This window comes from Chenopodium quinoa, unplaced genomic scaffold, assembly GCF_001683475.1.
Source record: "Chenopodium quinoa cultivar QQ74 unplaced genomic scaffold, ASM168347v1, whole genome shotgun sequence".
Taxonomy (NCBI): domain Eukaryota; kingdom Viridiplantae; phylum Streptophyta; class Magnoliopsida; order Caryophyllales; family Amaranthaceae; genus Chenopodium; species Chenopodium quinoa.
The window spans coordinates 9,174,283-9,200,215 of NW_018742204.1; the positions used below are offsets into that span (position 1 = coordinate 9,174,283).

Consider the following 25,933-nt stretch of genomic DNA (forward strand, 5'->3'; position numbering starts at 1 on the left):
CCAGGGTATGAGCGAGAGGTGCATTGTCAATGCTTGGCTTCTTACTGGCAGGGGGCAACAGCAGCTTATTGTTGTCGATTAAGTCTTGGATAGCTTCCTTAAGCTTCCAACAATTTTCGGTGAGATGGCCCCTACCTTGGTGATACTTGCAATGTGCATTGGGGTTCCAATTAGCCGACCTCTTCTCGACTGGTGGGTCCCTAAATGTTCCAATAGGAGTTATAAGACCTTTTGCATTTAATCGATAAAATGCGGTGTCATAACTCATGCCAATAGGAGTGAAGTTCCTCCTAAATGGTTTCTTCTGTCCTTGATTGTTCATAGCAAGGACTTCTCCTAAATTAAAAGTGCTAACGTTGTTTGAGTGGGCGGTTTTGGAAGAAGAAGGATTATCGTTCTTCTTTCCTTTCCAGCCACTGTTGGAGTTATTGTTGACAGCTTTTAACTTAGCCAAGTCGTCTTCAATATTGATCCCAATATCATAAATGGCCTTGAAGGTATGGAGATTATTTTGATACTTGAGATGCTTGGAATATTTTTCTTGAAGATTTTTGATGAACAGCCTCACAAATTCTTTTTCACTTGGCACCTCGATCATCTTAGCTGAGGTTTCCCTCCATTTGTTAAAGAAGGAGGTGAAGCCTTCATTCTCTTTGTGCTTGAGGATTTCAAGTTCCCTATGGTCAGTCTCGACTTGAATGTTGCATTTGTACCTATCAACGAAAGCGTTTGCTATGGACTCCCAGGTAGAGGTCTTTTCTTTCTCGAGAGAAAAGAACCATTGTTGACAAACGGTCTCGAGAGATAGTGAGAATAGAGAGGGGAAAACCTTCTTATCAATACCCTTAATACTGATTATTGTTTCGAATGCTCTTAAATGAAAGTAAGGGTTGTCAGTCGCTTTGAATTTTGGGATGTCGTTGGCGTTGAACTTCTGCGGAAGAAGTTCTTTGTCCACCGAGACCCCTTGTGATGTAAGCTCTTGAAACTTGTAGTCGCTAGACAACTTTCTTACACTCTCTTGCATGAGGTCCATCTGTTGTTGCTTCACGGGATCATCGATCTTGAGTGCGAGAAGCTTCAGTGTCTCAGTCACGGTAGCCAATTGGTTCTTAAGATCATTGACTTCTTCTTGTGTTGCCATTATAGTTTTAGATTTCCTCTTACGAGCTATGGGTTTGTTGAAATTTTGGACTTGTACGAAAATGTTGTCCTTGATTAACCGTCCTTCCTTTCTTGACCACGCGCTGTAAGTTAAACCATTTTGCGTTTTAATTACTTGACTCGAATCAACTTGACTTTACGGTTTATTTTAAGGAAGAAAAAAAGAATAAAGTAAAAAAAAAAGGGTGCATATTTTTTGGCAAAAATAATGTACATATTTTTAGGGAACTAAGTATAGTTTTTTTTATTGGAGGATTAATATCCGACTTACCCCCTAAAAAAATGACGGAAAGAAACGCGCACACAAGACTCTCCTAAACATGGTCAAAGTATGTGTATTGGTGTGTGCGTTGAGTGTAAGTGGCATGCTTGAACTCTTGTGTAAGACCACGGGACTTAGTGCCTAAACTCGATTAACGACTCAAAACAGTACTATTGACAGCAAAATTTAACCGAATTAGTTAGAAAAAAGATTAATTAGACTCTAGGTGATGACTCGACCAATAATCCGAACTGTCGGCCAAACGACAGGACTGGCGTCGCATCATGGAGCTTGGCGCCAGACGACAGAGCTGTCGTCAGGCGCTACCTTCCATAGTGTGGCGCTACAGCTCAGACCTTGGCGCCAATATTGGAGCTTCGATTTGGGACTGTTTTCGGTGTTATTAATCAATTGGGGTATGCCTAAAGTCATCTAGGTCAATTCCGATTAAAATATTAGACTTTATTGACTCAATTGAATAAATTAATTAATTAGGCAAAGTTCTTTAAGTCATTAATTTATTTAATCTCAACACAAGTCAAACAAACGGTTAAGAGAAACATAGAATATATATGCGCAACAAATAATGCACAATTAGTCAAGTAGGCACAATATGATGCAATGCGTTTGCAACCTAACCATGGCTCTAGTTCTCTAAAGTTCGGGATATGGTTTAGTCAATAGAGGGTCCATGGTTAATTTTCCAGATGCACCGCGCAGAAGCTTAACCGTGAAGGGTTGGCGAGAGTGGATGGGACACCGCGAGTTTAGAAAAACTCGCTTCCATGGTTTGGTGAATTCAACATCTCGGATGTACCCTTTGTTGCACAGAGCGTTCAAACGGGTAGATGGAGCATGAATTCCCAGAGGGTTATGCCCATATGTAGAACACATATGGGTTTCAGAAAAGTGAGAAAAAATTCAATCGGGAAGTAGGATCGAGCAAACAATACGAAAAACCGGTCGAAATTAGAACACATATTTCTGGCTCGGTATTAGGGGAAATTGGCGCCAGCAAACAGAGACTGGCGCCAGCTTTTAACTGTAGCGCCTGGCGCCAATGCTGGCGTCTGGCGCTACGTTTAAAATGCTGGCGCCAAGATCTGGCCCCTGACGCTACTTCCCACATGCCTCAGCAGCTTTCTGTGCTCGATAAAATTTTCCAGTTTCGCGCGGTGTTATTTCGGTCCTAGTTGTGAAAGGTATTTCTCAAATTTCCTACGTGTAAAATCCTATGTTTTTAACTCATTACGGATGGTCTTTCCAATGAGATCTTTTTTAATGCATATGACAATAATGTTAATCAAAATTACGCACATGAAATACTTAGAACGTTTCGAGTCTCATCCACTCATTCTAAATCATTGCCGAAACAAATTCAGGAACTAAAATAGAAATCCTCCCCAGTGGAGTGGCCAAAAACTCTAGGGAATAATTTCAAGCGTTAACCCCTAGCTTGAACCCCACTGTGATCATACACTAAAGTACGGTGGCGTCCAAAAGGGAAGAAGATAGAGCAAAAGAGTCGCCAACAAGTTTTAGGAACTTGTAAACCGTTCACGAGGTGAAGGTTACACCCCTTAACGATCTAAGAGATCGTCAACTCCATAAGGTCTAGAACCAAATAAGGGTTCGGGGATGAAGGTACAAATCCAACCTAAAAGAGATTGAACCTGCCCTAATAATAGGCCTCTACTTTATTCTGATCGTATTCACGTGCGCTTTTTAATTAACATGCAATCAATATGTTTAACCCTAAACCTGTTTATCTATGTTGGTTGAATATAATGCACAAATAAACTATTATTGGCGATCACTTGAATTATAATCAAATTAACCCTAACAAGATTATTAATCATCTTATTAAGCGTGATTACAAGTATAAAATTCCCTTTAAACATACATAAAAGGTGTGATCAAGCAATAACAATAAAACATCAAGCAACATAATAAATAATTAATATCATGAATAATAATAATCATCATCAAAATAATAATAATAATAATAATAATAATATTCATAATCATCGTGAATTATAACAATTATAATAATTATCATGTTCATGTTAATATTAAAGCATAATAATAGCAAGATCCTAGGCATAATACTAACAAGATTAATAACAAACTCTAGCATGTCACTAAGCGATAAAAATCAAATCTTTAACCCTAACATGATACTAATATCATAAATATTAGGGAGAACATAGGAAGCATAGCAACAATCATATTTAATATTAAAATTACCCTAGACATGATACTAGGAATATCATAATAACAATGTAAACATGATTTCTACATCATAATATCAATTAATCAATTAAAGTACTTACTTTGATGCCTCGTACCTCTTTCTAATAACTAAATACACACGTTAGTAACTTCAAGGAAAATAATAATCAAAACAACAATTAAATAATTGAAATAGAGATTTGGGACCAAACCCTCATAAATTAAATCTTTCACGTCTAGGGCGAAGGCAACTTCGAATATGGCTAAGTGTTTCTAGATCTTGTGAATGCGGAATTTTGTATATGAAAACAAGGTTTGGAAAGAGAGATGAATGAATTAGGAGAGAATTAGAGAATTAAAGACTGCGAATGAAAACTGATTGTTGATGAGAATTCGTGAGAATTGGTGAATGAAAACGGAGTTTTTAATACGTTATTTATAGAGAAAATCAGCCAAAAAAGATAAAATAATCAAAATAGAGTCTGACGCACAAAAAACAAAGCTGGCGCAAACCCTGGCTAACTTGCGCCAGGCACCAACACTAGCGCCATGCCTGGTTCCAGGCGCCAATGCCTGGAGTCAGACGCCAAGTCTGGTTTTAACGCGTTTTCGATAATCAGATAAGTTTGCCGTACTGGAGGATAAAATCATATATTTCCCTCGAAAATGCTATTTGATCTTAATTAAAACTCTGAAAAGTCAACAAAAGTCAATTTATCAATGCTAATTGAATTAGGAATGAAAAGAACCTTCTAGAAGAATCTAGAAGACTAAAACCATTCCTTATTTCATTAGGAATGATAAATCATATTAGGCCCTCCCCTAGATCATTGGGCCGCATATAAGCTCAAACCGGACCTAGTTTAGTAAATTGGCCATGATTTCCTCAATAGTCATCGGAATTGGGCTTATAATATATCATTTGAAAGGTCTTTACAAGCCCCATCCAACTACACTACTATTGGACCCATATCATGGACCAACCAAACTGGATTGGTTGTTTTCTTAAAATAAGTTTTCAAAAATAGAGAGAAGAGAAAAGAAATTAAAACTATCCGCAACACTAGACTTGCCACACTTTCACTTCATTCGATTATGATTTGACGTGAAAGGTAATCATCACCGGGTTTGGTTTTGGGGAGACACAAATGGGTGTCTACAAAACCCTTCTTCGCCTTTGGAATCTCTGAGGGGGAGCATTAAAAGCTAGCACATCATTGACATTGACATTGTTGGTAGCATTATTGGGCTTGGAAGACGAAGAAGAAGGAGTGTCGTTCTTGTTTTTCCAAGTGTTGTTTTTATTATTGTTGATAGCAGCAGTCTTCATCAGTTCATCTTCGATATTTATTCCAATATCGTACACAGCTTCGAAGGTATTCAAAGGCAAAAACTTCAAGTGTTGCTTGTACTTATGAGTTAGATTTGTAATAAACAGGCGAACCATCTCTTTCTCCTTGGGAGGATCCACCAAGAGTGCAGTTGTTTCTCTCCACCTGGTTAGATAAGTAGTGAAGCCTTCATTCTCCTTCTGTTTAAGAATGGAGAGTTCACGTTCATAAGTCTTGGCTTGGATGTTACACTTGTAACGGTTCATAAAGCTTTCAGTAACATCCTCCCAGGTCGCAACATGTTTGGATTCTAGAGAGTAGAACCACTGTTGACAGGCATGCTCCAAGGAAAGAGGGAACACATTAGGGAAGAGTATCACATTTAATCCCTTAAGAGCCATGGTCGCAGAAAAAAGCCTTCAAGAGGAACAACGAATTATTAGTAGGCTTAAACTTGGGAATGTCAGTAGTGGAAAACTTCTCAGGAAGTTTGTCCCTTATGGACGAAGAGGTGACAGGTTGCTCCACATAAGTGAACTCTTCAGAGATCTTACTCATCTGTTCTTTGATCTTGTCCATCGTAGCGGCAGTGACATTGTCTTGATTGTCTTTCTCTACCGTGTTGACTCTAGTGGTGAGTGTTTGCATCATGTTAGACAATATCTCAATGGTCTTGTTGATGTTTTCGATAACCTCCTTAGTAGTCATTTGTCGAAAGTAGACTGGAGAGGGACTTTGTGGAGATGATTGTGGTGGTTTCCTTGTACGCCTCTTGGTATAAGAGGTTGCTGAGGTATTGACTCGAACCGTAACAATCTACCCCTACTTCTTGACCAAGTGCTGTGACATCGAAACAAACACATCTTTAATGACTAAACTTAACCTTGACCCATCCGGAAAAGAATTTTTTTTTTTTTTTTTTTTTTTTTGAAATTTGCTTTATTTTTTTAAAAAAGTATGGGAGGATACCATCCGACTTACTCCGAAAAAAAAAACGAAAAAAAAGACGACACAAGACCACCCTAAAGTACAGTCATGAAATGGTGAACGACTAACGGAAAAGTTTGTGAACACGACATGTGATTGATTAAGTGAAGGTTATGGACACGTGTTATGACCGCACAGCTAGATAGGACACCAAACCAGACATACGAACCACATAAGCATGCACAAAAACAAAAATAGACTGACTGGACCATCCTCCCGGGCACCGTGTCACGGTGCTGACTGTCGTGACATGGTATAGTGCACCGTTAGACGAGACAAAACACCGTGTCACGGCATTGCACACCGTGGCGCGACAGACCTGCCGTGACACAGTGCGCAATTCTAGGCCTAAATTTGCGTAATTTGCAGGTTTTAATCAATTATAAGTCCATACTAATTACTATGTGGAAATAAAAACCCTCGATCATACGTTAAACAAAAAGAGCAAACACATGACGGTTAGAACCAAATAAACCACGTAGCAATTAGTCACGATGATGTAAAAAGAGTTCGCAACCTAAGGTCTAGATCTATGTTCAGCTATTGGTCAAGCTTTGGGTGTCAAAAAGGGTATCATGGTTAAGAGTTTGGACGCGTCATCAAGGCAGACTCCCTTAAGGGTGTATGCCAACGGGCGGCTCCGCGAGTTCGTGATGAAATCGAACTCGACTCCATAGTTTGTGTTGATTTAAAAGCTCGGATGAACCCTTATTACCATGAGCGTTTTTGGGTTGATAGAGCTTAAATCCCCCTAGGCTAAGACACATGTAGAATACACACGTTTTTTTCAGAAATATCGAAGGAATTTGACTGTGAGAAGAGAAAATAAGCCACTTGACTGATTTAATAATTGTCGTGACACGGCAGAGAGGGCCGTGGCACGATGCTGCAACCGTCCGACGGCGTACTGCACCGTGACACGTCAGATTCTGCCGTGGAACGGCAGTCAGAAAATCTGACTGGTGCCCTGTTTTCCTTCGTACGCAATCAAGTTATTGAATTTTTCCTACGGGACAGAACTAAATGAGACGTTAAAACTTCTATGCTTATGCAAAAATGTCAAATTAATCACAGGAATATTTTTCAAGAATCTTTCAAGTCTCATCCACTCATCTTAATTAAATACCGATCACTCAAATCGATAAATAACTAAGAATCCTCCCCAGTGGAGTCGCCAAATTGTAGGCGTCGTTCGAAGTGCGCCTATGTAAAAGCATGTTGTGAATATGCTTGACACTCATAGGAAGTGGGAATTGACATAATACAATTAGGGACAAATAAAGTAGGGAGCCGCCAACAAGTTTTTAAGAAACTTGTAAACCGTTCACGGGTCATAAAAGGCAACCACGATGAAGGGACAACGATAGGCAACAACGATTATTGACACGTGAAGGTTACAACCCATTCATAATCCATGAGATTACTAACTCCATATGGTTCGGAACCACGAAAGGAGGTTCAGGGATGATGGTACGAAGTGAGTCATGGAGTCACATTCGCCTGTATTGGCCTCTACTCGATTCTTATTGTGAAAAGTGATTCCTGCGATCTCAAAGGCATACAAATTAATATTCAATTTGCTCCAAACTATTATTATGCTAAATTGGTTGGATATTAATACAACACATAATTCTAAAATATCTGTGATAACTTTAATTAACAACAAGATTAAAAAGGAACCTAAACTGGTTGTCTAGATTACAACACATAATTCTAAAATATTCCCTTTAAACATGCAATATGGTGATCAATAAAATAAACATTAATAATGGAAGCAATTTAACAATAAATCCAAAAATATAAAATCGTTAGAAAAATAATAGAAATAAAAGGAGCATAATTCTTACTTTGATTCTTTTTGCTTGCAACTATAAAATAATAAACGAATTAGTAACTTCAAGGAAAAAATAATAAAACAATAATTAAATTAAATTAAATAGAGTTGATTTGGGGCCAAACCCTCAAACAGTTCTACCTTTCACGCCTTGGCTTAAGGACAGCACCACGAGTAAAGTATGGACTCCTTGAAGTACTTGAAGAGGGAATTTTAAAAAAAAGAAGGGTAGGCTAGTGTTTAGGCTGGAGCATAAAAGAGATAAAAAAAATAAATTAATTGATGCCCTGTACATCAGAAATGAGGGGGTATTTATAGAAAAAATGAGTAGAGGGAACACACGGAACCCTAAAAAGATAAAAACCCTAAAAAATACTACCGCGACACGGAAAAGAGCACCGTGACACGGTGCCAGACACCGTCAGACGAGGGAAATTCCCGTGACATGGTGGACAACAGAGTGACGCGGGAAATATTTAGGGTACGGGGAATAAAACGTGTGAAGGGTTTACGCGGAAAAGACACGGAATTTCCCCGTGTCACAGCACAGGCACCGTGTCACGAGGAATCCCACCGTGGCGCGACACTAGATCCCGTGACACGGTGCTTACTGTCGTGATGCGAGAACCTGTAGTCCGTTTTTCCGTCTAAATTTATTTTTACCCTAATTTCGTTTAGCATTTTTAAGTGCCGATTGATAATTTCGGGCCACTTCTTATTTATTATTTATTAATTGGACCAAAATAATAATTAAATAAAATAAAAAGCCTTGGTCCAAAATAATAAATAAAATAAAAAGGTTGGGGCTAAAATTAAAAATGAATTATGCTTTAACTAAACATCCAGACTGATCCATGGACTATTCAAAAACTGAATTTAATTAAACACGATTTTTTAAGCACTCTCAAGATTAAATACTGAACCCGACCAATAATGGCAGTGAAAGATTGTTCATAATCGGGTTTGGTTTTGGGGGGACATTTTTAGGTGTCTACACTAACATGATACTATGAATACACAAATATTCTTGTGCACATACATACCTTGATATTGTCTAAATCGGTCACACTCGCTAGAAATCACCTAGGTTTAAACTTCCTATAAATAAAAATAGATAACTATAATTAATCCTCTATTCTCACAAATTTCCAGCAACTATATTATACTTTAAACCTTACTAATCAACCTAATTTAATGACATAAAAGAAGAGGCATTGGTCAAATATAAATTAATCATTTTATTTATTGTTATTTATTTAATTATACACAATTGATGACTTGAGCGGCATAACTTAGAAAAACCCTTATATAATTCATAGTATTAATGAGGATTGTATCTAAAAACTAGAAAAAAAATTCTAGTAAGGGTTAAGAATTTTATGATTAAATTAATTTATCTAATTCTCCTTCATTCCTCTCTTCACACGCACCTACTATGGCCTCATTGTTTCCTAAGTTAAACATAATTAGATATTTACCCTTAGATCACTATCCTCATTCATGGATGGAACATATTTAAAAGTAGTTTGGTGGAATGTCGCTTTTTTTTTACTGAAAAAAAACTAGGGGTGAGGAGATGGTATGTTTGGTTTCTTTGGGTGCGCACTCAATAATGAATATAACTCTTGCCAATTTAGGCAAAGTAAGAGATTGTGGCAAACTGAAGTAAAATACTACACTTGTACATAGCTACTACAAATACAAGAGAGAGAAGAGAAGATATGAAGTGAAGAGAAAGAAATTGAGGTTAATTTTTTAAAACTTGGTAAATAGAAGGCATTTTTAATGAGCTAGATTATCTCATTGGTTAACCCGCCTCAACTACTTAGGAAAGATCTTTTTAGAGTGAGGGAAAGTGTAAGGCATCCCCACCCCTAAGTTTCCTATATTGAGAATTGGTACCAAAACCTCATGGCTGCTCAGATTGTTTTGCCTATTTTTGTTTTAGTTGTGTATTATGAGCTACAACTAAAAAATGCAAATACCAAATCAACCTATAACATACTTATATTATTCCTCGACTAATTTATAATAATAATATTTATCAATCAATAATCTATAACTTAAAGGAAAAAAAATATCTATAACTATAGATTACCTTGCATGGCTTAAGATCTAATTCAGTATTAAACTAAATGACCTATCCCTAGTGGGTTTTTTTGTTTTTTTTTTTTTTATGTTTTAGATATTTCAATTGAATGAGTAATGTAGACACCTAAAATTGTCTCCCTAAATAAAGCTCGATGACTAAATAACCTTCACTACCTAATTTGGTCTGGCTCATGTAAAGGATCTAAGAATTACTTGAATAATTCTTTATTTTGATCTATTCCACTATCATTATATAATCCATTTTATCCATTTCAATAATACAAACCCTTTTCTTTGCCCAAAATCCATGAACCATTACTCAATTCCTCTTTTCATAATTACAATTCGAAAACTCAGCAAATATGTAATTTTCTCTTCATGATATTTTATCTACATCCTACATGGTTGGATATTCCTTGAAATAATATTTCCAATGGTATAGCATAAGCGCAATTCCGATTTGAAACGAAAAGGTGTATGATCTAAATACTAAACTTGGTCCAAAATTAATACTCTTTCACTATTTTGACTATATCCTGACAAAATAAAAATTATGTTGATCTGATTCGATTTGAAACGAAAAGGTGTATGATCTAAATATTATTTGTTTCATAACGAGTTTGGGATCAAAATTTATGATATAAACAAAACTTGTAAAATTGCAAACCCATGCAACACACTTTCAAAATTCTATCATCTTCCAAGATTCTATCTTCACCTAATTTTTATTCTATTAATATCACCCTATTTTCTAATATTTGGGATAGTAATAATTCGACACCTTGAGTACTAGCTTGATATATAATATCTGATCTATTATTCTTAGCTTTATTTATAACCCTATTCAAGTAATGTTAAGTCCAAAATAAGGTATGAAACTTCTACCTTTAGATCGTGAAGGTTTAGTCCTGACAAGGACGACCCTCAATTAGGAATGAAAAAGTATGGAGCAGCCAACAAGCTCTTAAGGAGCTTGTAAACCGTTCATGGATGATTTAAGGTAACCACTACCGGGACAAACAATAATTACACCTACTAGGGTGTTGAACGGTCGCACAATCCACACTAGGTCAATCAAATTTATAAACAAACACCTGAAAAACCAATCATAATGATAAGTAAGTGTTTGGTCCACAAGGAAACGGGGTACATTTGCTAAAGATCCAAATGCATTAGTTAATTTGATGAAGAATTTAAGATGGTTGTGTAATGGTTCATCAACTAGACATTTAGACAAATAAGCAAAGGGTTTAAACCAATTAAAGTTATATCCCTTGTAAAAAAAATTGACCTTTCAAATGTGATTTAACAATAAAAACAATACAATAGCATGTGTTTTAATTTATAAAGCAACCATCACATATATATTTTATTTATTACCACTTTTATATTATAAAGTAAAGACATAAAAATATATTTTATAATTTTAGATCTACTTAATAAATTTCACTATTTTGACTATATCCTGACAAAATAAAAATTATGTTGATCTGATTTGCTCATAATGGAGTTTAATTTGCTCAATGGTCTTTCCCGGAAGCCTTATAGCAATTTGCTCAAACAAATCATTTTCGCTAACATCCAATTCCCCAAGAGAATTCTCAAATATCTTATTTTCCTCCTTTGTCCATTCTCCATTATTATTCTTCTGGTGGCATTTTGGCGATTTTTTTGAAGGTCGTTTTGATGATTTCTTGGAACTAGAACTTGAATTCATTGCTTGGTATTGTTTATAATTGAAGACAATTTTTTATTTTTAAGGGATTGTGGAAACTAAGATGTTGTGAATACATCAAAAGAACTAAAGGTAGCTATATAAGCAACAATTATCTAGGTTAATATGGTATATATTCCGTTTAGATTTTGCACTAGAAAATCTCATACGATACGCTCTTAAAATTTACATCAAAAAGATTATGTATATGATGATTCTTTAAGATATATTTTGTATCAACCTTTTTATATGGGTCCTTCGGTATCACTATTGATTTTATTTTATAGTTTTGATATTTTTAATAATCGTATGATTTATGTTACCAAAAAAAAAACAGAAATTTAAATGTGTCATAATTATACTAATCATGTTATATTTCAAAACTAACAACTCAAAATAAAAAAACCTTCTAACTGTAATTTCTAATATGGTAATTTTAAACAACAAATTGAATTTAAGATGTGAAATACACAAGGAATAGAGCGACTCTAATTAAAATAATAGTTTTATGAAATATTATCATTGGCAACCCTATGAAATTGCAATTTCTCACTAGTAAACGGAAATAGTACCTGTTAACGGTAACCTTTTGTTCTTAATTTATATAATTCATGGTATTGATGAAAATTGTAGCTTAAAACAGTTTAATTTTCTAAAAGTGGTGTTACATTAAAAGTTAGATTTTTTACTTTTATTAACCTTTTCTTGACTTTGACCTGATTGACTTAGTAAATTGGACTTGAGAGTCAGTGAAAGGTTTTGAGCTAAACAAGCAAGGGTAAATGAAAGTGGGCTTATATTAACTAATGGCCTAATATGGAAATTACAAGAACTGGTTTAGAGGTGTAGACACCTAAAAATGTCTCCTCGAAACCAACCCCGATGATGAACAAACTTTCATTGCCATTATTGGTCAGGTTGAGTATTTAATATTTGGAATTCTTAATCCATATTTCTATTCAACATATTTCATAAACCAGCCTAATTCTTAGCATATTTCCCCACACCATAACTTGTTTTCCTCTTTTCGTGTCCACATCACAAAACCGAGCTAATCTGATTTCATGGATATATAATTTGGTTCCAATTATTATTTAGTTAGATAGGTCTTTCAAAATGTTTTCCAACAATATATCATAAGCCCAATACCGATTTAAACGAAAAAGATATGAGCCAAACACTAAACTCTGCCCAAAACCGATACCCTTTCACTAAAACGGCCATATCTTAAAATCTACAAATGATTTTGATCTGATTCTAATTGGTTGGAAAGTATACTTGATAAGCTTTCTAAGATATAACATATGCCTTATTCCAAGTAACAGATCAAAATTTATCATAGTTTTAAGAACGCATAAAAAACTAGAATTACCGCGCAACAGCTAAAACGTCGTGTCATGGAAAAATTTGACGCGGCACGGTGCCTGGTGCCGTGAAATGATAATTTTCACCATTTCACAGTGTTTTCCTGTGTCTTTTCCGCATTTTTTTTCACACGCTTATGAACCTGGACGCATTTCTGGAAAACTGTACACCGCGACACGGTATGTTATACCGTGCCACGGTAGACAGTGCCGTGTCGCGGTGTCCTTTGCCGTGTCACGGTACACATACCATGGAACGAGATTTTTCTACGTACTCTCCACATACAACTCTTTACGCGCTTTATCAATTTGGACGTATTTAGGGAAAAACTTATTGTCGCACCACGATAGATAATACCGTGACACGGTGCTTGTTGCCGTGTCGCGGCAGACATGCCATGTCACGGTGCCCAACTTAGGGTTTATAAGCAGCTCTAGGGTTCCGTGCATCCCCATATTCATTTCCTTTATAAATACCCCCCTCTTTTCTGCAATTCGGGGCACCAAATCATTCTCTCTTCCTCTCTTCTACACCAAAAATCATTCTCTTCTTTCTCTCTCATACTCTAGGCCTTAAACCTATATTCCTTACTACATCATTCCTTCCTTAAGCACTCCAAGGAGTCCATACAGCACCCGAGGTTTCGTCCTTAAATCAAGGCGTGAAAGGTAGAATTAACCGAGGGTTTGGACAAAATCAACTCTACTTTTTAATTTAATTGTTTCAATTTGATATATATTGTTATTGAAGTTACTAACAATTTATTCATGATGTATCAATTTAAAGGAGCGCTCGAAATATGAGCAATTAATTAATTTAATTAATTATTTTATTTTAATATTTCTAGTATCATGATTAGGCTTATATTTATTTGATTTGACTAACATTATTATGGTTATTGCTTCCAATATTAATGTTGATTTTATTATATTTTTTATGATCACTATATTGCATGTTTAAAGGGAATATGTAATGTAAAATCATGACTAACAAGATAATTTGGACAACCGATTTAGGTTCCTTTTTAATCTTGTTAGATCACAAATATTTTAGAATTATGTGTGTGCATTAATATTCAACTAATTGAGCATAATTATAGTTTGGAGAAAATTGAATCTTTGTTTGCATCCCTTTGAGATTGCAAGAATACTTTTTGCTATAATAATCAAGTAGAGGCCAATACGGGCGAATGTGACTCCATGACTCACTTTGTACCATCATCCCCGATCCTCCTTTCGTAATTCCGAACCATATGGAATTAGTAATCTCATGGATTATGAATGGAGTGTAACCTTTACGGGTCAATCTTTGTTGCCTATCGTTGTCCCTTTATTTGTGGTTACTTTTAATCTGTGAACAGTATACAAGTTCCTTAAAAACGTGTTGGCGGCTCCCTACTTTATTTGTCCCTAATCGTATACGTCAATTCCCACTTCCTATGAGTGTCAAGCATATTCACATATGCTTAACGTAGGCGCACTTCAAACGACGCCTACAAGAGGCAAAGCGGATAATTCAATTTCCAAATAGAGTTGGCGCCAAGAAGCGTAAATGCAAAACAGTTATGGGTTTTAGCCATAACCACTCCAATTTGTCTATAAATAGAAGCATGAAGACCGAAAGGAGGAGATTAGCAAAGCAATCAACAACAAGCATTTCATTTCTTCTAAAGCTTTCTTCTTAGCTTTCTTAGTTCCCTTGGCTTAGCTGCCAAGCGATACCATAGTTTTCTTAGCATGTATTAAAGATCATTTGTCGTATCCAATTGTATGACCATAGAGATAATCTCTCCTTCAACTTATACAATTGCAGTCTTGACTCTATCCTTTATTTAATGAAATGCATTTGTATCTTTTGTCATATATTCATCTACTCGTTTCTTTAAAGAATCTAGCTTGTTTTACTCTCTTTGGGAAAGATTCTTTATTATAATTTGTTTTGTTACACTAGCAAGGTTATCAACCTTTGAAACCGATAACTTGAGGAGCAGCCTCCTAATGATCTAGAACAAGATAGGATATTTGACTTGTAGGCAAACAACAATATTTGCCTTAACAAGTGGTTAACAAATTTATGGTAAAATTAAGTCCTCTGATTCTCCTTCATTCCTCTTTACCCACGCACCTACTATGGCCTCAATTTTTCCTAAGTTAAAAACCATTATTAGCTAATTACCCTTCCTCAAATTACCATCCTCATTCATGGATAAAACGTATTTAAAGTAGTTTGGTGGGTGTATACACCTAAAAATGTCTCCCCAAAACCAAACCCGATGATGAACAATCTTTTACTGCCATTGTTGGGCGGGTCGAGTATATAATCCCGGGAGTTCATAAAATCCATGATTAGTCAAACGCAACTCACAAAATAGTAAACAGATCAGTCCTAATGTTTAGTCAAAGCATAGTCCAACTCTAATTTTAGCCTCATCCCTTTTTTTAATTCATTTTGTATTAATTTTAATTGGGCTCGATTAATGAATAGTAAACCTAAGTAAGCCCGAAACTCTAAAACGACACCTAAAAATACTGTGCTTAATGATTAAAAATTAGGTTTAAAATGAATATAGACGATTTTTAGGCAAAACTGTATACCATGTCACTGCGCGCAATACCGCGTGATAGTGTCCAGTACCACATGACATTGCTCAGCACCGTGTCACAGTATATACACACTGTGACGCAGTGTTCATCAAGGGTTTTTTGCGGCGCTTATCACTTCTAGGGTTTCGTGCAATACCATGCTTATTTCCTCTATAAATACCCAGTTAATTTCCTCAGTTTAGGGCATCAAATCATTCTCTCTTCTCTCTTCTATGCTCTAGCCTAAACACTAGCCTACCCTATTCTTTCACAATACTTCCCTTAAGTACTCCAAGGAGTCTGTACTTTACCCGTAGTTCTACACTTAAAAAAGGCGTGAATGGTAGAATTGTATGAGGGTTTGGCCCCAAATCAACTCTTGTTTATTTTAATTTAATTTACATTGTTGTTTATTATTTTCCTTGAAGTTACTAATGCGTTTATTATTTTATAGTTGCAAGCAAGAAAAATCAAAGTAAGTAATCATGTTCCTTTTGTTCCTATTATTTTTCTAACAATTTTTATTATGTTTGTCATATATTAATTGTTGGATTTACTATTAAATTGCTTCCAATATTTATGTTAATTCTATTATATTGATCACCATATTGCATGTTAAAAGTAATATATAATTGAAAATCATACCTAATAAGATAATTTGGATGACCGGCTTAGGTTCCTATTAATCTTGTTATTTAATCGAAGTGATCACAAATATTTTAGAATTATATGTTGCATTAATACTCAACCAATTTAGCACAGAAATAGTTTGAAGCGAATTAAAAGTTTTGTTTGTATGCCTTTGAGATCGCGGGGAATACTTTTCACTAGAACGAGTAGAGGCCAATACGGGTGAATGTAACTCCATGACTCACTTCGTACCATCATCCCCGATCCTCCTTTCCTGGTTCCGAACCATATGGAGTTAGTAATCTCATGGATTATGAATTGGCCGAGGTGTAATTTTCACGGGTAAATCATTGTTTCCTATCATTGTCCCTTATTCGTGGTTGCCTTAAATAATCCGTGAACGGCTTACAAGCTCCTTAAAAACTTGTTGGCGGATCCCTACTTTATTTGTTCCTAATCGTTGTCTCTAATCGTATATGTCAACTCCCATTTCCTATGAGTGGCAAGCATATTCACACATGCATAACGTAGGATCACTTTAAACGACGCCTACAATTTGGTGACTCGACTGGGGAGGATTCTTGGTTATTTATCGATTTGAGTGATTGATATTTAATTAAGATGAGTGGATGAGATTTGAAAGATTCTTGAATTGTATTTTAGTGATTAATTTGGCATTTTTTGCATATACATCGACGTTTAACCTTCGTTTTTAGGTTGCCTGTAAGAAAAATTGAATAACTCGATCGCGAACGAAGAAAACAGAGGCACCAGTCTGATTTCCAGAATGTCGCACCACGACATGACTACCGTGTCAAGGTACAAAATACCATCACACGACGTTCTATATATACCGTGAAATGGTGCTTCCTGCCGTGTTACGGTAGTCCTGAAATCCGTACAGTGTTTATGTTCTTTTTCTCGTTATTAGCTTCCTTTGATTTTTCTGAAAAAACGTGTGTGTTCTACATACGTCTTAGCCCTAGGTAATTGAAGCTCTATCAACACAAAAACGCTCATGGAAATAAGGGATCATCCGAGTTATTAAATCACCTTAACCATTGAATTGAGTACAATTTAATCACAAACTTGAGGAGTCGCCAATTAGCATACACCTTCAAGGGAGGCTGCCTTGATAACGCGTCCAAAATCTTAACCATGGTACCCTTTGACACCAAAAGCTTGACCATAGTCGAACATAGATCTTGACCATAGTTTGAGAACTTTTTCATCGCATCATCGTGACTACGTGCTACTTGGTTTCTTTGTTGCTAACCCCACATGTGTTTGTTCATCTTGTTATTTGAACTAACCTATGACCGAGGGTTTTTAACTCCACATAGTAATTAGTATGGACTTAAAATCGAATAAAATCAAGAATAAGTCACGAACTACACCTGGAATTGTGTACCGTGTACAACATAGATGTCACGCCACGATATATAGTGTTGTGCCACAACGCTTTGTACAACTTAACGGTATAAAGCACTATGTCACGACAGTTGCATCGTGACACGGTGCCCAGGAAAGGTCGCTGTTAGTTTTTTTGGTCAGCTGTGTGTAAGGAGGGTGATCCCATCATAAGGGGGTCCTTCCTTAGATGCCCATGGCCACTTAAAAGTCTAGGACTTTACACTTGTTAAGGTGTAGTAGGATTTGAATTCCTGACTTTTTGGGGGACTTTGAATTAGAATTGATTCTATCATTACGCTTTTTTATAAAAAACAAGTAGGAGTCGCCAACGAGTTTTAGGAAAACTCATAAACCTCGTTCATGCCTTTCTTCCATGTGGAGTTCATGGAATAATTAGCACGAATCGTAAGTTTACCCATTCCCAAATTGGTCTTCATAAACCAGAAATAAGTTCGGGAGCGAGGGTACTAAAATAACGTTCTCTTTAGGGGGAATTGCTATTCTAGCCCTAGTACGACCTCTACTAGCTCTTCCTTTTTACAATTTCATCACCAAACATTATATGCAACGCGATACCTAAAACTAAGTTAGTTGATTTTATTTACACACATTTATTCATGTAGGAATTACATTGCAAAGTCGTTATAATTATTCTTTATTTAATCAAATTCGTTAATATGACAAGAAATAAACAATATTCGCCTTGGCTTAGGTGATCAACCAACAATTAATTATTCAATTCTAATCTTATTTAACGCAAGATACTATGTGGAATTGTTTAATTAAACCTTTTAAAGTGATCAATCAACACTAATTAATTAATTAAATTTCTTTTAAACAAGAAAATATGAGTGATTTATCTAAGTGCTCGGGAATTTACCACTTCTCTTTGCTAGACCTCCGTTTAAAATACTTATGGACTCCTTCTTGTTCGGGAACCTCCACCGTAGTAACAACATATCAAAGGGGTAAGTGTTTAGGACAAGAGGGTTAGGTAGCACAAGTTCACAAGTTTTTCGCCAGAGTTTAGGGTTAGTTTCTGTCTGTTTAAGCCTCGGATTAAGCCTCTATTTATAGGGAATGAGTAGGTTTAGGGTTTTGAACATTCTGCCGCATCAAGCGTCGCGCGCAACTAGATGAGTTGCGCACGGCAACCCAGCTCAAGTGATTGCGCCGCGCTGCTATAGGAAGTGCAACTAATTGTCTTGCGCGCGACTTTATGGTAAGATTCGATTTTCAAATTTTTGAAATTCTGAATCTTTCACAAGCGCAACTCTGGCAGTTGCGCTGAGTGTAACCCGTAACTGAATTAGTTGCGCGCGCCAGCCTAGCGCGACTCCTTGAGATGCGCGCGTTATTTTCTGGGGCAGCGCTTATTTTAACCTAGGCGCTCCTAAATCCGTCATTATTGGGTTTTAAGTATGGGCTTAAGCCTAATTATTATCGGATTTAGTTAATTGGACTTTGTTTGGCTTTGTTTCTTGGTTTGGGCTAGTCTTTTGTGCTTTGTGGTTTAACCAGTTATCCATAAGCATTCTTCACTTCGATCAAACACAAAGATGGTTTTATTTATCGTCATTGCACTTCCTGTCAGGACAGCAGGCCAAAAGTAGATGTCTGCAGTTAGCCCCCACTTTGATCGAGTCTAGAATAGACGAGGATCAGAGTAGTCAAGGAAATAGTTCCGAGACTCATTCTGCAAAGTTCTCAAAGAGTAAAGAATCTTTCAAAAATGTTATGGATGTAAAAAACGATCCTCGATTCGCTAAGTGTATGAAAAAGTAGCATTAAGGCCAAAAAAAGTTATTTCTAGTCTTAACTCGCTAACGAATCTAGATTGATTCTTTGCTTTTATAGAACGCTTTTACAAGTAAAGGTGTTCTGGGTGATGTCTAATCATGAGCAGAGATCGGTTTAAAAAAGGGAGTAAAGGGGGTGATTTCCTCTAAATGATGTCATCGTTGGTCTAAAGTCCCTCGATATGTCATTGAAACTTTAGCCTGACTTTAACAAAGTAAAAAGATGAAAATGGTGTTTTTGGCATTTGAGCCTAGACATTTCGGCATTTGAGCCTAAATGTTTCGGCATTTGAGCCTAAATGTTTCGGCATTCGAATCGGATGTCCACAAGATAGAAATACATGTCTCAAGACTAGAGGCACATATCCAAATCCAGTGAGAGAGAAGAAAGTCAACAATTCTCTCAGCAGTTTTGTCAACAAGATGAGTACACGTATCTCAAGACTGGGGGCACGTGACTACATATGTGCGACATCGTCTCGTCGCTCTTTATACAGGGGGTGGATGGACACCCTAACTGTCCGGTAAGCTAGTAGGCTCACTAACTACCGTATTTGCTTCCAATCAAGAAGTGTATGTTCCTGATGGTTCGGCTTGCCTGTCGACTTGTGAGCTAATGCCTAAAGTAATCCTCTACCTTTTAGTTTTGAGTAGATCTCGCAAAGCTTGGGCTGAAGTGAAATTTTACGCAACACCTACGCCATACAATTTTATGTTGTACGATACGTCTTGCATTTTTACGCTACATGTTGACGCCTTCTTTTTTGCTTTATACTTGAAAAAAAAAGCCGGACATTTATAATGTTAGTACAGTAAAATGACAAACCTGTCTATGGGAGCTTTTACGTAAAGCACCACTACGGAACGTCTTAAGATACTTTTACGAAAAACGTTCAAAACATATTCTTAGGAAGGCACAAAGCACGGTGCGCAAGCAAAATGATGCAAAAAACTAACAAAGAAGAAAATAAACTACACAATGCAAATCAATTAAAATATTTTGATAATTTGCGTGCCATTACGTCTAATAAGGAGCAAAAATTGTTGAAAAATGATCAAACGGATCAAAATCTAGATACCGGTCATTTTAGTGACCAGTATCCGTGCGCAACTCAATAGGTCACGCTGGCCAGGCGCGCGCATCATTCTGAGTTATTCTGGTTAATCGCGCACAAAAGATTCGGTTGCGCGCGACATTTAAATCAGCGAAAAGAAATCGCTAAGCGCGATTTTCAGTTCGCATCTTCTCTTTTCTTCCTTCACCATTTTGACCCTTTCTCTCTCTAGAAAGCTCAATTTTTGGCGAATTTTGAAGCCAAAGGAAGTGGATCTCGTCCCCTATTCATATTTTCCATAATCTAATGTAAATTGTTTACTAAATTTCGCTCGTTTTTGGCTGAATTTAGGCGATTTTCAAATCGTTAAACCCCAAAATTCGAATTTGGGGGTTTTTTATTTGGTCCATCATGCATCCTTGAAATTCTTTGTTCCATGTTGTTATGCTATGTTTAAGGAGTGTTTTGCAACAAATTTCATGGAAAATGGTTTAGTATTGAACCTTGTATGAGCATTTCTTTGTTTAAATTTGTTCTTACTTTTTTTCATCGAATTTTGCTTGAATCTGTTGCTTTTTCTTGCTCACTTTGGTTGCATTTTCTGATTATGAAGTAGATTACATTATTTCAACTAGTATTACTTTCATAATTCATAGTTTGCAAATTTTGAAATTGAAAAATGGCTCGAAGCATACTCTGAGCTTGTTTTTGCCATGTTTAAACCTCAAAATTGTTTGGTAGATGATAAATATGTTTTTATTACCATTATTTGTCTAGTAATAATTGATTCTTTGAGATTTTGAAATAAAATCCCTTGAATGCTTAGTTAAAACTGGCATAGGATGGCTTTTGTGGGTGTTAGAAGCCCCCATTTACTGATTTTAACTGCAGGTATTGTAGCCCCCAAGTATGGGTGGCATTTGATTTTTGTGTTTTTCCCTATCGGCAGCCGTTATGCGGCCGAAATGGGATTAAAACACGTATATAGCTTAGTTTTAGAAAGAAAATAAACTAATAAAGAAACCTTATCCAATCATAGCATGGACTCGCCTCCATTCGTCGATGCTGAGGAGATTCTAGAAAGGTCCTGACGAGGAGGTCCGCCCTCGAAAGAGGGTGACCTGTCCTCGTGAGGAGGTTCGAGAGCGACGCGCAGCCGATCAACTTCGCCAGGAGGATGTGGTTTGGGAGGTTCCTCCCAACTGGGACCCTAAGGTCCTTAAGTGGGACCTAGACCATCATGTCTCCATAAGAGGGTCACGCGACATTGTGAGTTCTTTGCACCTTCGCTTTAATTTTTGTTTTTTCTACTTTTCAAACCATAACTGTTTTTTTTATTCTTTTTACTTTTCCTTAGAGTAAGCCTAGCATGTGTCTATACGGCTCTGGTGACCTGCAAGCCCGTTTTGAGAGTTTACCCGAGGTGGCAAAGAGGTTGTGGAGCTTTCGGAGATCAGCCCCCAGCTGGCGGCTCTTCGGGATTTATCGAGTTAGCCTGCGTCGTCATCTTTCCTCCGTGGATTGTTGGAGTTTTGGTGGGATTCTACCAACACTTTTCACTTTCCATGGGAGAGATAACTGTTACCCATTTTGCTTTCTCTATGATTACAGGTTTTCCTTTTGGAGGCGAGCCGTAGCCATAGATATCGTTAAGGGGTCAGATGAGAGACTGCGTGACCTTGTAGAGGACCAACTCGCGGCGGCCCTTTATGTGTACGCGCAGTCTTGTCCGTACTCGGTTCTTACCAATGAGTTGTCGGCCGATGAGGTTAATCGGCAGTGTACACCTGAGCAGTTGGCTCGGATATACGTTGCTCAAGTTCTTTCCGTCACTATCTTGAGTGATCGGGGAGAACATTTCGCTATCAGGTTATTTATTGGCCTCAGTGATTTGGGGCAAGTAGGTAACCTGAGTAAGGTGGAGGTGTCGTATGCCCGTATGCTTAAAGCTATAGGCAAGGCAACCCAGGTGATGGATCCCGCGGCAGCTACTGAGATGCCTCGGATCTCACTTACGTGGCATGGTCGTATCCTTGAGGTACGTACTTTAAATTTCTTTCAATCATTATTTTTGCTTTTTTCCTTTAAGCTTATCATTTTTCGGTTTTCTTTAGGCTTGGGGATACTCGTACCTGCCTTTCTTAGCCCCCAGGATGCTTGGGGTTGCTCGTTTTCCTATCGGCCATCGACTGGTCACGATTAAGAAGAGACGAGCCACTTCAGCCGGAGACTTTCGCCAGAGGATCCTTTCGGCGACTCGTGCATCGGTGACTATTTCAACCACCTGTGCATCGTTTGATTTTTTGTTTATTTTCTTATGATTTTCATGTGGTTGTGTTTATAGATCGACCTCCGTCCTTGGAGTTTGATCGTCAGAGTACTTGAGGCTGTCCGGTCTGGCATGATTCGTTGCTGTTTCTAGGCCCTTTATCAGGGACTTCCAATCCTCTAGAGGACAAACGCTTGGTTTTTAGGCGAGCGTGTTCTCTGGTAGTCTGCATTCGAGGAGCCCAGGGTTCTTGCGGATCCTCCGATCCGGATGTTACGTCCGGATTTGTTGTCTACCGAGGATCGAGCTCATGCGATCCTTTATTATCTAGCGAAGCAGCTGGTGCTACCGGATGCATCTTATCCGACTTTCATTGCATCCAGGCTGACTCCTTTCCTAGCTTTTGTTCCGGTTAGTACTTTAACTCTCTCTTGTTATTTATATTAATTTTTTCAAAACCTTGACCCTTTTATTGTATTTTTAGCGGGTCGAGCTAGGTGGTAGGATGCCTCCTACGACGGAGATCACGTATACCGATGTTGTTGGGTCGGTAATTCATGAGATCCTTCCAGCATCAGAGGATGAGGAGGGGATACCGTTTGTTCCTAAGACGGTTGATTCGGTATGTTCCTTTTGTATATGTATTTATATGTTTTTTTTTATACATTTTGTTTGCTAAATGTCCTTGTACTTTGGAATAGGTTGCGCGAGAGACCGTGAACGGCATGGTGAGGACTTTGCGCACTTTCCGAGCTGCGTATCGGAGAGCCCTCATCACTTTGTCATGTTGTGATCATCGGATGGTCGCGGTAAGTTTTATTATATTTTTTTTCTTGTAACGAAGTTATCACATATTTTATGTATTAATCTTCGTTTGGATTTCGCAGGATGTGCAGCAGCCGTCTGGGAGTCGCCGAGCATCCTGACCTCCCTTGGACACATTTTTTATTTTTATTTATTTTTTAGGATACAATGTACATTTTATATTATTTTTATTATGTATTTTTTTTGTTGTACATATGACACATTTTTTGTATATATATGTCATTATTATTTTCTTTTGTTTCCATGCGTACATTTTTTTATATATATAAAAACAAAAAATAAAAAAAATTTCCGAGGGAGGGAAGGGTTCCCGACTTACCCCCCTCGAAAAAATAACAAAAAGAGACACAAAAAAAAGAAAAGAAAAAAAAAGGAAAGCATGGATATATTTCTTGAAAAATGTGATACAATTAAGCTAAATGGGGTAAGTGAAGATGCTATTGGACTTGGGTTGTTTTCATTTTCACTTAGAGATAAATCAAGAAAATGGTTGTCTTCTAAATCATCTGATCCTTTTACTACTTGGACTTCTTTATCTCAAGCTTTTCTGAATAATTTTTTCCCACCTACTAAAACGGTTAAATTGCGTAATGATATTACTAATTTCACTCAAAATGAATTAGAGCCATTATATGAGTCTTAGGAAAGGTTTAAAGATTTGCAACACCAATGTCCTCACCACGGTATCCCTGATTGGTTACTTGTGAAAACTTTTTATAATTGCTTAAATCACTCTATTAGAAGTACTATAGATGCTACAGCAGGTGGTGCTTTAATGAGTAAGACTACTGAAGAAGCGAATAGTTTATTAGAAGAACTTGCTTTTAATAATTATGGTTGTTCTAGTGAAAGAGCAGTCTCTAAAAAGAGTACAGGGATGTATGATATGGATGGTATTAACATGTTAAATGCTAAGGTTGATAATTTGACTAAAATTTTCAGTAAAATGAGTAATGTTAGTCTTATTTCTAGTTCTGATTTGTCTTGTGATAATTGTGGGGGTGCACATGCTAGTAATGATTGTCCTAATTTTGAACAAGATCAATTTGTTTCTAATTATAATCGATCACAAAATGACCCCTACTCTAATACTTATAATCCTGGTTGGAAGAACCATCCTAACTTTTCATGGAGAGACCAAGGAGACCAAGCTAATAATCATATTAGACCACAAAACCCACCTGGTTTCCCACAAAGACAACAACAATCACAACAAGAGAGATCTTCATGGGAATTGGCTATTGAAAAACTTGATAATGCTACTTCCGAGAGATTAATAAAATTGGAAAATAAGGTTGATCAATTAGCTAATTCAACTAAAAATATGGAAGTTAAAATTGGACAAATAGCTAATGCTATTATATCTAGAAACCAAGGAATTCTTCCTAGTCAAACTGAGGTTAACCCTAAAGAGCAATGCAAAGCTGTAACCTTAAGATCGAAGTGGTAAAACCCTGAATGAGTTAAATGTTCAATCTAAAACCAGTAAGCTCGTAAGTGAAAATGCCAAGAATGAAATTGAAAAGCAACTTGAAGATAATAATGATGATTATTATAAACCTGTTCCTATTAAGCCATATGTACCTCCAATTCCCTTTCCTCAAAGACTTATACAGAACAAAGTGGATAATCAATTCGAAAAGTTTCTTAGAATGTTTAAACAATTAAAAGTTAATGTTCCTTTTTTTGATGCTTTGATGCAAATGCCCTCTTATGCTAAGTTTCTTAAAGAAATTATGTCTAAAAAGAGAAAATTGGAGGATTATGAGACTATTGCCTTAAGTGAAGAATGTAGTGTTGTAATTCAACAAAAGCTTCCCCCTAAATTGAAAGACCCTGGCAGCTTTTCTATTCCTTGCAAAATTAGTGAGATTAATTTTTCCAGAGCTTTATGTGACTTAGGTGCAAGTGTCTCACTCATGCCATTGTCTATTTACTAGAAGATAGGCTTAAATGATTTAAAACACACTACCATGTCTTTACAACTTGCTGATAGATCCATTAAATATCCTCTAGGAGTAGTGGGAAATGTGCTAATGAAAGTTGATAAGTTTATCGTACCTGTTGATTTCATTATTCTTGATATGGATGAGGATGTTAATGTCCCTATTATTCTAGGAAGACCATTTTTAGCTACTGCTGGTAATGTAATTGATGTTAAAAATGGTAAGCTAACTTTTAAAATTGGTGAGGAAGAGGTGCATTTCGATTTGTTTCAAGCAACAAAAGACCCTCTTGCTGCAAATCATGTGTTTAAAGTTGATGAGATCACTGATTTAGATAGAAAATCAATAGATTTTGTTTCTAAGAATACCCTGGAAGTATGTCTAACAAGTGCAGGAACAACTCAAGACGAATATGCAGAATTAAAAGAGAATGC

General features: G+C 36.7%; 1 protein-coding gene across 1 annotated transcript; it reads left to right on the forward strand.

The window, feature by feature from the left end:
- Window positions 1-23,233: 23,233 nt before the first annotated feature.
- LOC110721288 lies at window positions 23,234-25,493 on the forward strand. The gene is made up of 4 exons (XM_021900453.1): window positions 23,234-23,350; window positions 23,430-23,537; window positions 24,197-24,996; window positions 25,040-25,493. Exons 1-4 carry the CDS (start codon window positions 23,234-23,236, stop codon window positions 25,491-25,493), a joined length of 1,479 nt encoding a protein of 492 aa, XP_021756145.1.
- Window positions 25,494-25,933: the final 440 nt, after the last annotated feature.